A 2,507-nucleotide genomic window follows, 5' to 3' on the forward strand; every position below is an offset into this window, starting at 1 on the left:
ATTTGATTTAATACATATATGTAATATATTTATATAAATATATAATTCTCTTAAAATTGCGTGTCTAAGTAGTAAAAGTAACAATATTATCAGCGAGATTACTGAAAGTGGTAGAAACAACAACGGGAGTAGTGAAATAATCAATATTAATGTGGCAATAGTGAAAGTAACAATAATTACGGCGGGAGTAATGAAATTATAAATATTAATGCGGCGGTAGTGACAGTAACAATAATTACGGCGGGAGTAGGGAAAGTAACAATGATTACGGGCAAGTAGTGAAATATTAATTTTTTTTTTTGAGGAAAACTCTACTTTATTAAATACCAACAGCGTCAATAGCAACAAAAGGCTCAATACATGAAGGGACAGTCCCAACCCAAAACCGCGTCGAGTATGAAAGCGGTACAAAATGAGCCAGACCATGAGCCACGGCGTTACCGTCTCTACGAGTAAAACTAAACTTAGTACAATTAAAGGAACTAGCTAAATCAAAGACAACTTTCCCAATTTTACCGAAATAATTTGCCGGAAATTTCTCCATCTTGAGCATGGTAATTAGGACCAAAGAATCCGATTCCAAGACCACATTATCCAGCCCCATCTGTTTAGCTGTCAGTAAACCAAATTCGGCCGCTTTTGCTTCCGCAATTTCCGAACTCCACATATCTCTGACTTGCAAGACACCCATACGTTCCACCTTCCCCGTATGATCTCGCACAACCACGCCAAACCCACTGCCCATCACACCTAAAACCGCAGCATCAACATTGATTTTCCGTTCCCCACTAGCAGGAGGCAGCTAAATAACTCTATCCACGCCCGTCCCGTTAGAAACAACCCCACGCAAAGGCTGTACATCCCGCCAAGAATGCCAGAAACTCAATGCTTTCTCCAAAACGATCCGAGGTTCAACTCGTTCATCACTATGATATGCTTTGTTACGGCTATTCCAACACGCCCACAGAACAACCATGAACCTGCACGCATCCACACGCTGCAATTTCTGCAAAATAAAGTCCACCATACTGACTATCTTTCCACCACCCCCAACGTCAAGCAAATCGTCATCCAAACCTGCAAACTCCCAAATTTCCTGAGCAAACGGGCAGCCAACTAAAGCATGAACCTCGCTTTCGATGTCTCTCTGACAACGCTGGCAAGTCGGGTCTGCATCCACGACACGCTTCTGCACATTAACCCCGCAAGGGAGAGCTCCTTTGCAAGCCCTCCAAATAAAGTTTTTAATTTTAGGAGGTAGTTCAAGCTTCCAAATATGCGCCCATAAACCAGACCCCGCACTTGAAGAACAACTTCCCATTTCGATCTCCTTTTGAGCACGAATGAAATGGTACCCCGATTTAACCATGTAACACCCATCCCTAGAAGGATTCCAAACCAGCCTGTCACACTCATCAGTAGCACACAATGGAATACGGAGAATTTCACGAACCTCGAATTCATAATAATGGTGCCGGAGAAGGTCCTCATTCCAAGCTTTTGGCTCATTCACAAACCAATCAGCCACAACACTATTTTCCATGCCACTAATAGGAGATATTAAACGTGACGATGACTCGGAAATGCTCCACTGATCTTGCCAAAATCTGACTTTGCGACCGTCACCAATCAGCCATCTACTACCCTTTCGAAATATCGGCATCGCCTCCATAATACTCCTCCACACGAAAGATGGATGATGTCCAAGAGAGGCGTCCATAATGTCGCCCGATGGGAAATAACGAGCTGATAGAAGCCTCGAAACGAGTGAATTTGGTCTATCATATATCGTCCATAGCTGCTTAGTCAACATAGCAAGATTAAAGGATTCAAAATGTCGGAAACCCATACCACCATCAGCCTTTGCACCACACATCTTCTCCAACGAAATCGAATAAATATGTCGATTATCATCGCGATGGCCCCACTAGAACCGAGCTAAATCACTCTCCATCTTAGAACAAAAGGTAGTCGGAAATTTAAAGAGTCCCATATGATAGGTAGGAATCGATTGGGCAACTGCCTTTATAAGGATTTCTCTACCCGCATATGAAAGCAATTTTTCTTTCCACCCCTTTAATTTCTTCCAAATTCGCTCTTTAACATAATTAAATGCACTAGACTTATTCCGTCCGATCACAGCCGGGATTCCAAGATATTTCCCCGGTGAAGCAACAATTGTGGCATCCAGGATATTACGCACCAATGTCCGCACATCAGCATCCGTGCTAGGGCTAAAAAATAGCTCGGATTTTTGCATATTTAAACGCTGACCATATGCCACTTGATAAATATCAATGACCCTTTTAATTGTGTCCGCATTCTTCTTATCAGCCCGACACAAAATAAGAGAATCATCCGCGAAAAAAAGATGTGACAAACAAGGAGCACCGCGACAGATACGGATCCCATATAAAGTTTTACGCTCAACCTTCCGTGATATAAGCCGTGAGAAAACGTTAGCACAAAGAATAAAAAGATACGGTGAGATAGGGACACCTTGACGA

The 2,507-nt window shown here is 42.6% G+C and overlaps 1 protein-coding gene across 1 annotated transcript; it reads right to left on the reverse strand.

The window, feature by feature from the left end:
- Positions 1-319: 319 nt before the first annotated feature.
- Positions 320-745, reverse strand: LOC141649876 (uncharacterized). The gene has a single exon (XM_074458548.1). It carries the CDS (start codon positions 743-745, stop codon positions 320-322), a length of 426 nt encoding a protein of 141 aa, XP_074314649.1.
- Positions 746-2,507: the final 1,762 nt, after the last annotated feature.

The sequence above is a fragment of the Silene latifolia genome, chromosome 3 (assembly GCF_048544455.1).
Source record: "Silene latifolia isolate original U9 population chromosome 3, ASM4854445v1, whole genome shotgun sequence".
Taxonomy (NCBI): domain Eukaryota; kingdom Viridiplantae; phylum Streptophyta; class Magnoliopsida; order Caryophyllales; family Caryophyllaceae; genus Silene; species Silene latifolia.

What these genes read in the sequence shown, in the direction of transcription:
- LOC141649876 (XM_074458548.1), bottom strand. Translation starts at nt 745, where the DNA reads ATGGGCAGTGGGTTTGGCGTGGTTGTGCGAGATCATACGGGGAAGGTG.